We start from the raw sequence: 13,902 nt of genomic DNA, 5'->3' as shown, positions 1-13,902 counted from the left end.
GACTCCATCCTATCCACAAAAGCCATTTTCAACAAGGTTGAAGGAGCAACAAGCGAAGTAGGGCAGAGGATTAATGAAGAGAAGTTGCACTATATGTGTATAAATAGAACGATACGAAGAGACAGGATAAGACAAAATGTGACGGTCAACAACTTCAATTTCGGAAGAGGACAACGTTTTAAGTATCTGGGGGCCGTAATCTCAGCTGACAACGATGTTACTGAAAAAATAAAAGACAGGATCCAATCAGCAAATCGCTGTCTATTCTAACTGGATAAGCTTATAAAATCAAAAAATCTTACAATAAGTTCCAAGATCAAAATCTGTAAATCCATCGTCAGACCTGTACTAACATATGGTTGCGAAACGTGGACCAGGACCAAATCAAACGAAGAAAAGCTCAGAGGTTTTGAACGAAAAATATGAAAAATTTTCGGACCTCATCACGATATTAACACAAACCAGTATAGGATCAAAACCAACTTTGAATTAAAAGAACTCTACAATGACACAGATATTGTCCAAAAAATTAGTAAATCACAGCGACTAAGATAGGCAGGCCACGTGCACAGACTTCATAACGAGAGACTTGTAAGACTGGTATGGGAGGAGATTCCTACAGGCAAAAGACCACTCGGACGTCCCAGAATGCGATGAAGAGATAACATCAAAGCAGATCTCCAAAAACCAGACATCCCATTTGACTTTAGGTTGATGGAAGACCGAACACATTGGAAGAAAGTTGTACAGTCAGCCGGGACCCACCCTGGGTTGTAACGCTACGTGATGGTGATTTTGATGCAAAACGTGCAAGTTGGCACCATCTAACTTTTATTTGCTGAGGTATCCTCCAACTACTTACCAATTTTTGTGAAAATCGATGGAGGTTCAACGAAATTGGAGGTAAAAACCTTCAGTGACTGCACTGTCAAAAATATAAAAAATAATTTTTAAAAAGGGGTGGATTTCACCTTAAAATGCAAAAAGCGCATGTTGGCACTGTGTCACCTTTGTTCCTTGAGGTATACATTAACCACTCACCAATTTTCAATAAAATCGATGGAGGTTCAACGAAATCGTAGGTAATAGTTCGTAACCACCTTCAGTGACTGCACTATCGATATAATTCGAACATTTTCCAGTTTGTTTTTTATACCTCGTTTATTCTATAAAAACACAATTTTTGAAATAATTTTTAAGTGCATCCCACGCAAAATTGACAATTTCTACTTCTATTTTTAATTCCAGGTCAGTTGCTAGCGATTGGCAGCAGGAAACTACATGACGTTCACTGGCTCATGGCGAAATCACCAGCGGAAATTAAGTAAGTCAATTATTTTTAATCATTGAACTGTTATTTGCGCCTAACATAACATCACTGCACGCGAATTCTGGATTTGTGTTGATCGAAGCTGCGAAACAAGGCGAGAATTGAAAAAGGTTCAAAGCTGTTTAATGTTTAGAAATTAATTCAAGGGATCCTTAATTGAAAAACAATTTGCATTCCAATTTAAATTTTTTATTAAATTTATATGTAGTAGAATATCTGGAAAATAGCTTTTTACGGGTATACATATAATCGAAAGTGATTTTAAAGATAAAAAAAATAAAATATTTTGCTGGATATCAGTCGAGGAAATGAAGCATGTTGACTCGCAATTTTTTCGTCAAGAATGGATTTACTTGAAATTTTCACAGAAGGTAGGGAATAGTCCAAGGATCATTTTCTATATCATACCGCTGTACGCTAAAACCTTGGGGGTGGTTGCCACCCCATCTCGGGGGTGGGAATTTTTTATTACATTTTAACCATGTAAATCGATGTAAAAAGTAATTCTAAGAAAAAAATGTTTTTTACATTTTCTTCGTAAAACTAATATTTTTCGAGTTATTCGCGATTGAAAGCAACAGTTTTTCGATGAAAAGTCGACTTTTTTATAGGGTTTTTTGAGAATACCTCGAAAAATATGCATTTAATCAAAAAAACTGTACATATCAAAATTGTATCTTTTAGTAACAGAAACTAAATTATTTTTCTGTAATATCTTTAAGACCTATACAAAACGAGATACGGCATTTTAAAACTTAGCTTTTTTCGTCAAATGCATAATTTGAAATATTTAAAGTAAAATAACGGAAAAACTTTGCATTTTTCGAGAAAAAATTCGATAATCTTTTTTCAAGTATATAGTTAGCCCTTTCAAATAATATTTATCTAAAGTTTTTAGCCTGAAAATTAAGCGAGTTATGATCAAAAAAGTTCGGTACCTGCTTTTCTCTATGAAAAAATCATTGAAAACAACCCCCTAACTACCCTCCTCATTAAAAATTGGTTTTCACCTTTCTGTAATTTCTTTTATATTTATATTATCAATACACCTAAGAAGTTTAACTTATTTAAAAGGCCCAATTTTAGAAAAATTGGAGTATAAACCAAAATTATTTTTTGGAATTTCCCATTTTTCACCATTTACTTCAAAGTAATTTCGAAAATACTGAAGATACGGAAAAATTATGGACTACTAAATTGTAGCTTTTTTAATAACTAAAATTGTGTTGCACATAGATTTTCATTACAGTGAAAAGTTATCGAGGTATAGCTGTTTAAAGCCTCTATTTACGAGCAAACACCCCCTTGTTCGAGCCCTTTAAACCCACCCTAATTAAAAACTAAGGGATCCTGCGGAATTTAGTTTACACAGTCTTATAACTCTTCAAAAATCCTACAAAGTCATTTTTCAAAAAACTTTTTATCGCCCAAAATGAAGGAGCTATGTTTATAAAACGAATTTTTTTTTTTTCGAAAAATTCGGATAGTCCGCTTGTGGATAATTTTCAATGTATGTATAATACAACAGAACCGGTTCGTATACTAGAAGATGACTAAAAAACTATTTTTGCATTTGTATTTGTACATATTTGTATATTCGTATTTTTGTGTAAATAAATGTTTTTCTAATTCTTTAATTCTACTTTTTGTTCTGAATAGATCTATCAAAATATCTACTTATAAAAATTGTAATGTTATTAAGGGTAGTTTTTAAGGGTTGAAGTATTATGATATTATATCCTTAAGTATAAAACAATCATTATTAAACCAATCAAAACCAAATTTTACCCATATTAAAGTTTAAGATATTTTTATATAATTTTTGACAATAAGGGGTAGTTTACGCCCCTAAAAATAATCAACGCCCTTAAGCATGATATAGAATATGAAGTACAGGGTGAGATGATCTTATTAACAAATTTTTATGTAAATCGATGCAAGCCGAAATTATTCTTTTAGGATAAGTAAATTTTTTATATATAGCTCCAACAAGGGTGGTTTTAAGGGTTTAAATATTATGATAGTATATCTTCAAGTATAAAACAATAATTATATAACTAATAAGAACCAAATGTTGACAATATTAAAGTTAAAATGATATTTTATAATTTTTTACAATTAGGGGTAGTTTTCACCCTTAAAAAACCAAAAGCGTACAACGGCTGAATATAGAAAATGAACTAGAGGGTGTAATGAGCCTAAAACCAAATTTTTGTACAAATCGATGCTGGACGAAAAAATTGCGAGGTTCTGCCATTTTTTCAGCTTAATTTCCTCGACTAATAGGACGATTATTTTCTTAGTTTGCCAAATATTAGTGTTATTTGTTCTTTCTCTCTGTTTTCTGTTCGTTTTATTTCTCCATTACTGGGGATCGCGATTTACTTCAATACTCCTAACAAGTTTTCTTAATTGGTCTCTATCTTCAGCTGTTCTATGGGTTAATTTTTCAGCTGAATTCTGAGTTTAGTCAAGCCATCTGGTTGGTGAGCGTCCTATTGGTCGTATCTCCAGAACGCTTCCAGAAACAACTAACTTCTTTAAATTGTCGTACGACAATGAGGCTGCCTCTCCCCAGTACTATTTAAGATCTATTTAAATGAAGCACTATAATACTGGAGACGATCTTATTCAGGGATGGCAATTCAACTTACTAAATTCCTGGAACGACGCCTTACTTGCATTGGAAATGGACTTCTGGATAAGATCGGCTAGAAAATCAAGGCTTCAAAGGATAGAAAATGCCCAAATCCGAAATGTAACGGGAGTCGAGTCAACCATCACAGACGAATTTCAAAGGAGACAACTGATCTGGTATGGCCATGTAGAAAGAATGGACGTCGACAGACTGCCAAAACAAATTCTAAAATGGACGCCAAGGGAAAGAAGGAAGAGAGGAAAGCCGAAACAATCATGGCTAGGCGGCATTCTAAAGGCAATATCGGAAAGGAATCTTCACCCTGGCAAAAGGAACGACCCACGAAGCTGGAAACTGGGAACCGGAAGGCGAAGAACGCTATAAATAACCTGGATAATAATAAATAAATTAAACTAAAAGGGAAGTTCCCTAGGTTGGCTGTATACCATATAGTTAAAAAACTCTAACAAGAAGTAAAACCACTTCTATGTAAATTGGTATATTTATTAAAACTTAAAAATCCCAATGGATTGAATAAAATATGTCCAATTCAGAACGTTTTCAGACCTATCGGTCCATCATCAGTGAATGTGCATACTTGCTAAAGCATTTAGCAAGTATGCACATTCACTGATGATGGACCGATAGGTCTGAAAACGTTCTGAATTGGACATATTTTATTCAATCCATTGGGATTTTTAAGTTTTAATAAATATACCAATTTACATAGAAGTGGTTTTACTTCTTGTTAGAGTTTTTTAATAAATAAATTGTCATCACCTCTGCCAACCACGTAACCAAAGAACACATCTTGTTCCCCAAATTACCCAACCAGAATTGACGCTTTTTTATGCAATTGCCATGTCGAATACATGCTTTATACAATAATAATAGTCCCCCGCTTTATATAATAACAGGGTAGTGCATTGTCTATAGGGCCTACGGTATATTTAAAAATAGACGCTAAGATTTATGGGAGAAAGTAGTGAATGTCTAAATTCGCCCTTTTTAAAATATCTCCCGTGGTTAAACGATACAATTTCTACCAAAATTTCAATTTTTTAACTTGCGAAGGAAAGTTATTTTAAGCTGTCAAAATTTATCAAATGCGTTTAAAAATTTCATAGCGACTTGGACACTCAGCAGCACCTTATGTTATTTTGTCGGACAAAACTTCCAATTCATTTGTTACCATTTCATGAGACTCTCATGCAAAAATGAGACTGCTATTTACAACCAATATAATTCCTGTCATTTGACAGGTTCTACGTGTCGGACTTATTAAAATGCGCAACATATTTGTCAGACAAATATTTTTTCATATATTATAATTTATAAAGTTTGCTATTGAATAAACTGAAAATAGTACGTTCTTTAAAGGTAAAATATTGCAAAACCTCTAAATTTTAAAGAACCGCTTGGATTGACATGAAATTTGGCATTCACATAGCTAACAAGTCAAAGAAAAAAGTGATATTGTGCCGATATGTGCTTTTGCGCTAGGGGTGAGTTTCACCCCCTTTTGGGGGTGAAAAATATATGTTCAAAATAAGTCCGGAAATGGATAAAATGACAAAATCTAAGCAACTTTTGTTCTATAAAGTTTTTTCACCAAAATAATACTGTTCGAGTTATTTGCGAGTGAATATGTTAATTTTTCTACAAATTAACCACGTTTTCAAACTAGACTAAGAGCCGCTATAGGTGAAATTTCTTAATCATTTTAGGCACGATGGGACCCTATACCTTAAATAGTAGAACCTAAAAGAAAACGTTTGAACACTGTGCCGTCACTTTTCAGTGGCACATGCGTCGACAGTGGCGCATCAAACTTTCCACTTATGGACGGGATAAATAAATTAAAAGTTAACAGAACTTACTAAGAGAATTAATTTTTTTTTTATTTTTTTAAGTTCTATGTGATTAACACATAGGATTCATCGTGATTTTAACCCACCACCCCCTTCCCCCTGCCCCCTCCATCAAAAACTTCATTTTTCGTTTTTATTTTTTTTTTTGGTGGGATACAATCAATTTTAAAATTTCAAAAAATTCACACGCATAGTTGAGGCTTTTATAAAACATGCCTATTTTTTATAGACCCATAGGTAGAGTGTACATAACCTCAAAAAATTAAAAAATCTTTTTTTTTCAAAAAAGCGTATAACTTTTTTTGAGGAATAGCTGCCGGTCTAATTTTTTCTTAATCTTATGTGTTTTATCAAACACTATATTTTAAATTTTTTTCAGATTTTTCCGTAAGTCTCCCCACCGTCAAAAATCCGAAAAACTGTCTTTTGGGGGGTTTTGGGGGATTTTCCCTATTTTATAGACTTCATAATATATCAAATCAATTTTGTTTTTATAGGTTATATGCAACTTGAAGTAACTGAGTTCTTCAGAGTATTTAAAAATCAGAAAATCACGTTCAAACCCCCCAAAACCCCCTTAAAAAACAGTTTTTTTGGATTTTTGAAGGTGACCAACGTTACATAAAAATCTGAAAAAAATCAGAAATATAGTGTTTGATAAAATACATAAGACTAAGAAAAAATTAGATCTGCAGCTATCCCCAAAAAAAAGTTATATACTTTTTTTCAAAAAAAAAATTTTAAAATTTTTTTGAGGTTATGTACACTCAACCTACAGATCTATAAAAAATAGACGTGTTTTATAAAACCCTTAGCTATGCGTGTAAATTTTTTGAAATTTTAAAATTGATTGCATCCCACCAAAAAAAAAATAAAATCGAAAAATAAAGTTTTTGATGGTGGGGGCAGGGAGAAGGGGGTGCTGGGTTAAAATTACGATGAATCTTATGTCTTAATCACATAAAACTTAAAAAAATGAAAAAAATTAAATTCTGGTAATTAGGGAGGGTATTTTTTAATTTATGTATCCCGTCCATAAGTGGAAAGTTTGATGCGCCACTGTAGACGCATGTGCCACTGAAAAGTGACGGCACAGTGTTCAAAGGTTTTCTTTTAGGTTCTACTATTTAAGTTATAGGGTCCCGTCGTGCCTAAAATGATTAAGAATTTTCACCTATAGCGGCTCTTAGTCTAGACGGTTTTTCGCATATAACTCAAAAAGTAAGTATTTGGTCGAGAAAAAAAGTGAAAAATATGGTGTATATATTAGGTCACTGTACCTACTAGGAGCAGAGTTACAGCTAATAAAAAATAGGTTCATATTCGTCAAATTCCAAATCGAATATTTTAACGTGCCATAACCAAAAAACGAAGCACATTTTTGGGGAAACCTCATTTTAACTTTTTAAAGTGTTTCAAAAAATGATTATTTTTGTTTTAAAAAAAAAATAAATTTTAGCATCAAAAGTAAACAAGTTACTCTAAAAATAAAGTTGGTCCCTTTTTTTTGGAAGAAATCGGGAAAATCCCCCTCTACTTAGCATTTCAAATGAACTTAATTGTTACCAATTCACAAGTTTTTTACTCTCATACGTATTGGTTATATGATCTGTAAGTTTCATCGGTTCAAAGTCCTTATTTTTGAAGGAGCTGTAGTTAAAACGGCTTGAACGAGTCACTTATCACGAGTGTATGCAAATTTAGAAACACCGAATCTTAACCAGTTTTTGTCTTACAGAAAAACAAAAAATACAAAATATTCAGAAAAGTAGAGCTGACTTTTTTATTGTTTAAGATTTTTGGTATCTCTAACAGTTTTTTAGTTATTCTGCAAAAAAGCATTTTTTTCAAAATTAATTTTTTTTTAAATTTTATATTCAAACCCAATTTTTTCAAAAATAAGCACTTTGAATCGATGAAACTTACAGATTATACAATGAGCACGTAAAGATAGGAATAAATTCATTTTCTCGAGAACGGACCACTTTGGAAAAAAATCCCGAAATAGGTCAATTTTTATTTTTAAATTACGACTTTTTGGCATATATATCATACTAGTAACGTCACCCATTTGGGCGTGATGACGTCATCGATGATTTTTTTAAATGAGAATGGGGTCATGTTATAGCTCATTTGAAAGGTAATTCAATTCTATATTCAGCATTATAAATATTAACATATTTATTTATACAGGGTGTCGAAAAAAAATTTTTTAATTAAATTTACTGACATAAAAAGAAGAATATGTGTAATTTATTTGATTCAAAATACATTTTACTGCTCTCAGAAAACAGAAGAAAAAAGTTTATTTGAAAAAAATTATTGCTTTTCACTTAATTAAATGCTCAAATTATCAAGAGGCAGGGGTGGCTGCTTTAATATTAAGTTTGCAAAAAACAATATTTTTTATTTGTCAAATAAACATTTTTTCCTGTTTTGTGATAGCAGCAAAATGTATTTTAAATTAAATAAATTACACAGATTCTTCTTTTTATGTCAATAAATTTAAGTAAAAAAAAATTTTGGACACCCTGTATAAATAATTATGTTAATGTTTATATTACTGAATAGAGAATTGAATTACCTTTTAAATGAGCTATGAGACGACCCCTATTCTCATTTAAAAAAATCATCGACGACTTCATCACGCCCAAATGGGTGACGTCACTAGTATGATATATATGCCAAAAAGTCGTAATTTAAAAAAATAAATCGACCTGTTTCGGGATTTTTTTCCAAAATTGTCCATTCTCGATAAAATGAGTTTATTCCAACCTTTACGTGCTCACTGTATAAACACAACATAAGTAAAGTAACTTATGAAGCGGTAACGATTAATTTCATTTAAGTTGCTAATTGGGGGGTGATCTTCCTGATTTTTTTTTGCCAAAACAAAAGGGCCCAACTTTATTTTGAGCGTAACTTGTTTACATTTGATGCGAGAATTTTTTTATATATAAAAACAGAAACAAGGCTTTTTTAAACACTTTTAAAAAGTGGTAATATGTTTTTCCCAAGAATGCTTCATCATTTGGATATTTCACAATGAATTATTCTATTTGAAATTTTCCGAATGTGAACCTATTTCTCATTAGCTATAGCTCTGCTTTTACTAGGTACAGAGAGCTAATATATACACCATTTTTTTACTTCTTCATATGCTATAGTTTTGCTAACATTATTTTTTTCAACAAAATGCTTACGTTTTAAGTTATTTGCGAAAAACCGTCTAAAAAGTGGTTATTTTGTTGAAAAATGAACATATTCACTTGAAAATAACTCTAAAAGTATTGGTTTGGTGAAAAAACTCTATAGAACAAGTTGCTTAAAATTAGTCAGTTTATCCATTTCGGGACTTATCATGGACATATATTTTTTCATCCCCGAGATGGGGTGAAACTCACCCATAGGACAAAAGCACACATCGGCACCATATCACTTTTTTTCTTTCTATGCGTATGTCAAATTTCATGTCAATCCAAGCGGTTCTTTAAAATTTACAGCAAAAACCGTAAAAGAATGTACTAAAAACTACCTGCTAGTTTTCACAATCATAAACTTGTAAGGATGATAAGTTCTACAATTAAACTCACGTTCCACAATTAAAATTTCCCCTGTTCCAGTGTTCCCATACATCAAAGTTTGTCCGACTAGACACCGTCAAGCTATTAACAAATTTTCAGCTTGCTATAAATAAACTTTTTTTTGTACGCGGGATCCAGGTCTATTTTATTGTGTTCAAATATAATAAGATACATAATTTATAATGAGAGAACACGGTAAACTATGACGAAATATAAACTAAGTGTACATAAAATGATTACTCATTATTGAAAAATTTGAGAAAGCCTGTTTGAGAATGCCTTGTTTGATTGAATGACCGCTGGATATTGCTAGTATTTAAAACAAAAATATTGAGCCGTAATGTTGTGCAATTAATATCTAGTAGCTAAGCGTTTTCAAATAGTACATTGTCTACCTCATAGGAAAGACTTAACATTCCCGGACGATGAAAAAATTGCCGTCGAGGCACAAGCCGAGACAAGGCAATAGAGAGTCCAGGAATGTGGCTTTTCCTACAAGGTATCCATACTATTTTGCCGAAAATCTAACGTTTAAATTATATTAAAATAAACATGGTAAAATTTTCAAGTAGACATATTATTTTGACTCAAATATTCGTGATGCCACCAAATACAGGTTTTGTAACTATAGAAACAAAAATATTGAATGAACTGAAAAGTCGCAGATACAGAATCCACCATTGTAATAAAAATTAAAATGGTAAATCGTTATTTAAATCTGAAACTTTTCTTGTTGGAAATTCTTTCTGGTACATCCTGAGTCTGCGACTTTTACAATTTATAAGACAGCAGACGATGAATATAGAAAATAAAAAGGATCCTACTATATGCAATAATACTCCGTTTTTATTCTTCTAGGAACAGGACTGAAAGAAACTTCCTAGTACTCAAATCTGAGTAAAGATTGAAAAGTAAAAGATGGTTTTGCTTGTTTTTGATTCAGAGAGATGCACAATCCCTGGACAGCTGTTTCTGCCTTACAGACTTCCTCAGCAGAGCTAGCGTGCACAGCTCTGAAGCCAAAACGAGCCAGCCCATCTAATATTGAATTGTCAGAAAAATATTGAATTATCAAATTTGACGCATTTGCTTATTTATAAATTTGTTCTGAATCTGCTTTAGGGAAGAATAATTCCTTGCAGTAAGGAAATAACATTTCTATACAGTTATTTTTCGTTTCCAGGCAACGGCAAAGTATAAGGAAATATCGAACGTTTCTTTCAAAAATGTTGTCAAAAATGTCTAAATTCCTGTCCGATTTTTGAAAAAAGATTATTTTTTAATGAGTTTAATTTCCAATCGTATAGTAAGATTTTTCATCACGTGTTTAATTCTATCAAATCAGATTATTATTATAGTGGGAATTTTCAACTTAGATTATGACAGCGGAAATATTTTTAGTTAGATTGTTTCTGTTTATTTACAACGAAATTCCTAGTTTTGACAACTGTCACATTTAACCTTTAAATACACCCGCTGGCGTATTTTGTACGCCAGATATAAGAATTCTACTGCAAATATATTTAAAAATCTAAATTTGATCTTTTTATCCATCTAACTTATCACTGGAATGTGCTTTACAATAATTGGTTTTAGTTTCGTTATAAACGTCGTTCTGGAAAGATCGTAATTTACAGTTTATTATTTGTTGTTTCCGGTGGTGCACAATATACGCCACGATTATAGTAATACAAGTAGTACTTAATATAAGTACATTTTTCAATTGTTTTTTAGTCATTACAGGACAAAATATATTTTTTTATTAACAATACTTTTTCTCATGTAAAAAAATACATTTCAAAACATTTTTTATTAGTAATTTTATTTATCATGGGATCAGATTCCAGTTATAAATTCCAATTGGCTTACTGAGAATGAACTCCAAATATTCGCTGAGGCCAAATAATGTTTGTAACAAACAACAAACAACTAATTTAAATTTTTTGTTAATATTTAAAATAATAACAGCAGTGAAAAAACATTTGTTGGAATTAAAATTAATCTAACCCTAAACAAATATGATTGATAAATGTAAAAATTACAGGATCAAACAAAAGTGAATTACTTACTTTAGGGTAAGCAATTATCATTACATAATTATCTTTACAAATCATAGGTATTGTCACATAATTATTAATTATTGTTTAAACAATTTCTGCTCAAAAATTCCGTCCGGCACCCTTCAGATTTGTAGGGGACATTTTTGAATAGGAATCCACAAAGAAACCGGATCAGAAATTATTTCAGACGGGAGCGGTCTCACCGCATGGACTATATACCTCGCCTAATAGCAGAATAGTCGCAAACAACCAGAAAGGTAATCGAGATATTAGTAAAATGTGGGGATACAGCACAAAACAATATTAATGTCAAACTTCCGTATTTAACATAGTTTAGTAATAACTAAAACGTTTTTAAACCCAAAAATATCCACAAGTACATAATATAAGTTAAAAGTAGAGAAGAGGAATCGATAAGTGTTTACATATTAGTGGAAAAAATAACAGAAGAAACTTTATAGACACCAAAGGTGGGAAGGGTCCAGAAATCGGAAGTAACCACTATTTTGAATTAATGAACATAAAACAAAATAAGTCAGATAATAACAACATTAGCAAACTGCAAGAAAAGTCATATAAATTGAGAATAAAAGAAAATACTGAGAAGTACCAGATGACCAAATATCAAAAGCTAGAAAATAATTATGAAAATATAGAGTGTCGAAATATAGAACAACTATGGAACTACCAGTTTATAAATACAGCAAAAGAAGTATGTGAAAAACAAGTAAGAAGGGCAACAAAAGAAATCAAATTTCATGGTGAAATGAAGAAACAAAAATTGTAAAGAAATAGAAAAAATTACTTGGAAAATATACTTGCAAAATCAAACACCCGAAAACTGTAAATAATATAAAAATACACAGAATTACTAAAATAATTTGTTACAATTGCACCGGACAACTTGACAGAATTTGAAGAAAAGATGGAAACAAACAGTAAAGAGACTTAGAAACCGTTCTATGGGGTTTTAAAATCAATGTGAACAGAAAGAATATCAATAGGTAATAAACACAAAGAATAATACTGACGAAGTTCTCTCACAGAAGAAAATTAAATACAGAGTATAATAGAAAGAATAAAACAGACAGAAAGAATACTTCCAAGAAAGAGATGCTACAAACTCACTGCTATCAAGAAGAAAACAACCTGTTTAACCAAAGAATAGAAGATCCTACAACCATAAATGAGCTGCAAAAGGCTATTGAAGAAATGTAAAATGTTAAACGGGAATGCGCCATGGTATGGCAGAATACCAAGGGAAATGATGAAAAAATGGCACAAAATGCAACAAAGTTATTGTTAAAGATATATGTACTGCCATATGGAGAGAAGAAGAGGTACCAATTCTTGGCAGAAGTATCAGATAGTACCGATTTATAAAAAGAGTGATTGCCTAGTGTCTGCAGGATTTATCCTGTGATTATGTCAATTTCAGGAATTTTTATCGATTAAATTACATCTTTTATTTTAGAAAATAAGACAGTATGTTCTCTGGGGTAGTCGGAGAGTCATAGACTTTCTGCTGTAGCCTCAATATTTCAATATAAATCGCGACAATATTTTCGCCAGATTTAGAATATTTTGTTAGTATAATCGGTTTGCTAAACTCAGACACAACTGGTAATTTTTAGGTATTTTTTTTGTTTTTGACCCATTTTGCCAAAATTGGCAAAATTACTAACTAGGTAGTAATTATTAACTAATTAGTAATTATTTTTTTGTTAATTTTACGAAGTTGGCAAAATAACTTACTAAAATAACTAGCCAATTGTATCTGAGTTTAGCGAACCGACTATATTTATGGTTACATAGTATCCATCGCAGCTGCAACAAATAAGAGAAATACCCAAATAGTATTTTCTTATTATGTTTTATCAACTGTCTTAACTACTCGGTTTCTGTGATCAGCGCGATTAGATCGTTAGAGGCCAGTTTTCTGATTCTTCTTTATGTACCTATCATGGTGAGTGTTGGCAATCATCATAGCAATGTCTGCTTCTCTGTGGTAACGCAGAAAATATTTACAGACGTTATTTTGAACCAGGTTCTAAGATTCTTTAACTAGGATGTATTTCTTTTATCTGGACCTCGCCTTCCAAATAATTCTTCTCTTTGAATGGTAAAGGCATCATATAGAAATGAATTTTTTATAATGTGTCTAAAGTACCTACTGTAGTAGCTTTCGACATTTGATGGTGTTCAGTACCTCTCGGATCTTCTTTATTCGTCTGAGGGTCTTTTCATTTGTAATTTGGTGTCTTCACGGGGTTCACTCTTTCATAATAAGAGAAAGATTTTGGCTTTTGAGTAAGGCCCTCATCGGCTTAAAGGTGGATCACTGCACCGAGAGAAAAAAATTCTTGTTATAAAGAAACTTTATATTTAAGAAAGTTCGACTTGGCATATTGCCTAAGAA

General features: G+C 31.7%; 1 protein-coding gene across 1 annotated transcript in view; it reads left to right on the top strand.

The window, feature by feature from the left end:
* LOC114332169 (uncharacterized) overlaps window positions 1-13,902 on the top strand; it is a 400,535-nt gene that overhangs the window by 20,547 nt on the left and 366,086 nt on the right. The window contains exon 3 of the mRNA XM_050659182.1: window positions 1,249-1,324. Coding sequence (XP_050515139.1) covers window positions 1,249-1,324 — 76 coding nt within the window. The remainder of the gene's footprint in view (window positions 1-1,248; window positions 1,325-13,902) is intronic.

Source organism: Diabrotica virgifera, chromosome 8 (assembly GCF_917563875.1).
Source record: "Diabrotica virgifera virgifera chromosome 8, PGI_DIABVI_V3a".
In the NCBI taxonomy this organism is placed as follows: Eukaryota; Metazoa; Arthropoda; class Insecta; order Coleoptera; family Chrysomelidae; genus Diabrotica; species Diabrotica virgifera.
The sequence above is the reverse complement of the archived record's forward strand: the minus strand, read 5'-3'. Positions and strand labels throughout refer to the sequence as shown.